The 1,125-nt window shown below is 53.8% G+C and overlaps 1 protein-coding gene across 1 annotated transcript; it reads right to left on the bottom strand.

The window, feature by feature from the left end:
• Positions 1-185: 185 nt before the first annotated feature.
• On the bottom strand, positions 186-938 carry LOC112463079. The gene has a single exon (XM_025029255.1). It carries the CDS (start codon positions 936-938, stop codon positions 186-188), a length of 753 nt encoding a protein of 250 aa, XP_024885023.1.
• Between the last annotated feature and the right edge of the window lie 187 nt (positions 939-1,125).

Raw genomic sequence — 1,125 nt, forward strand, 5'->3', positions numbered from 1 at the left:
TTCGACGGCGTGCTGATTGCACGTGCTCGTTGCGTGCGGCCGTTCGCTGTGCCGCCGGTGCTCTCGCCGGCCGGGGTGTGTATGACGGGCTGCCGTCTGGCAGGCGCGGGGCGCGTTTGTGTTGTGGCGGTTGCGCCGCCAGGTTCGGTGCGCTTGCAGCCGCCACGGGACCCCCTTCGTTGTATTTAAACTCCCGCCTGGAATCGGACGACTGGTTTTCGAGTTTTGCTATTTCGTGTAATTGCTGTTGGTGTGGGCTCAGTTGCCTGTTTGGTTCTCTGTTCGTTCTCCGTAGCTGAGGGCGTTTCGGTTTCTATGAGAGTGTATGCCGGTTTGAGGCGTTCTACCGAGACGTTCGTAGATTTGCCTCCCGTCTGGATGGTAAAAAATCGCTCTGTCCGCTTGATGACTTCGTATGGTCCATTATAGCGGGGGTGGAGTGCGCCTGTTGGCGCGTCCTGTCTGACGAAAACGTAGGGTGTCTTTTCCAGATCTTGATGTACGAACACGTCTTTCCTGCCATGCCGCTTTAGCTTGGGTGTTAGACGCCCCATGAGGTTGCGTAAACGGCCGATGAAGTCCGTCTCGTTTGTTTCGTTTTTGGTTGTGTCGAAGAATTCTCCAGGTAAGTGGATTGATTCTCCGTACACCATTTCTGCTGGAGTTGCTTTGATGTCTTCCTTAATTGCCGCTCTGATGCCCATGAGTATTATTGGCAAGGCTTCGGTCCATTCATCGGTCTCATGGCATCTGATGGCTGCTTTTAGCTGTCGGTGAAATCTCTCCAGCATCCCGTCGGCTTGTGGGTGATAGGCTGTGGTCCTCCAGTGTTTGGCTCCCGTCAACTTTATTAAACGCCGGAACATGTCTGATTCGAACTGGCGTCCTTGGTGATTCCAGTGGTGATTCTCTCTGGGATCCTGTAGCGGGCCATCCATTGGGTGAAGAGTTGTTTCGCGATGGTCTCTGCTGTGATGTCCTCTACTGGAATTGCCTCGGGCCAGCGTGTAAATCTGTCTATGATTGTTAGACAGTACCTGTAGCCTTTCGACGTTGGTAGTGGCCCTACTAGGTCTAAGTGGATGTGTTGGAATCTCCGAGTCGGTTGGAGGAATGTCCCGATGG

The sequence above is a fragment of the Temnothorax curvispinosus genome, unplaced genomic scaffold, assembly GCF_003070985.1.
Source record: "Temnothorax curvispinosus isolate PA1 unplaced genomic scaffold, ASM307098v1 QBEX01013016.1, whole genome shotgun sequence".
In the NCBI taxonomy this organism is placed as follows: domain Eukaryota; kingdom Metazoa; phylum Arthropoda; class Insecta; order Hymenoptera; family Formicidae; genus Temnothorax; species Temnothorax curvispinosus.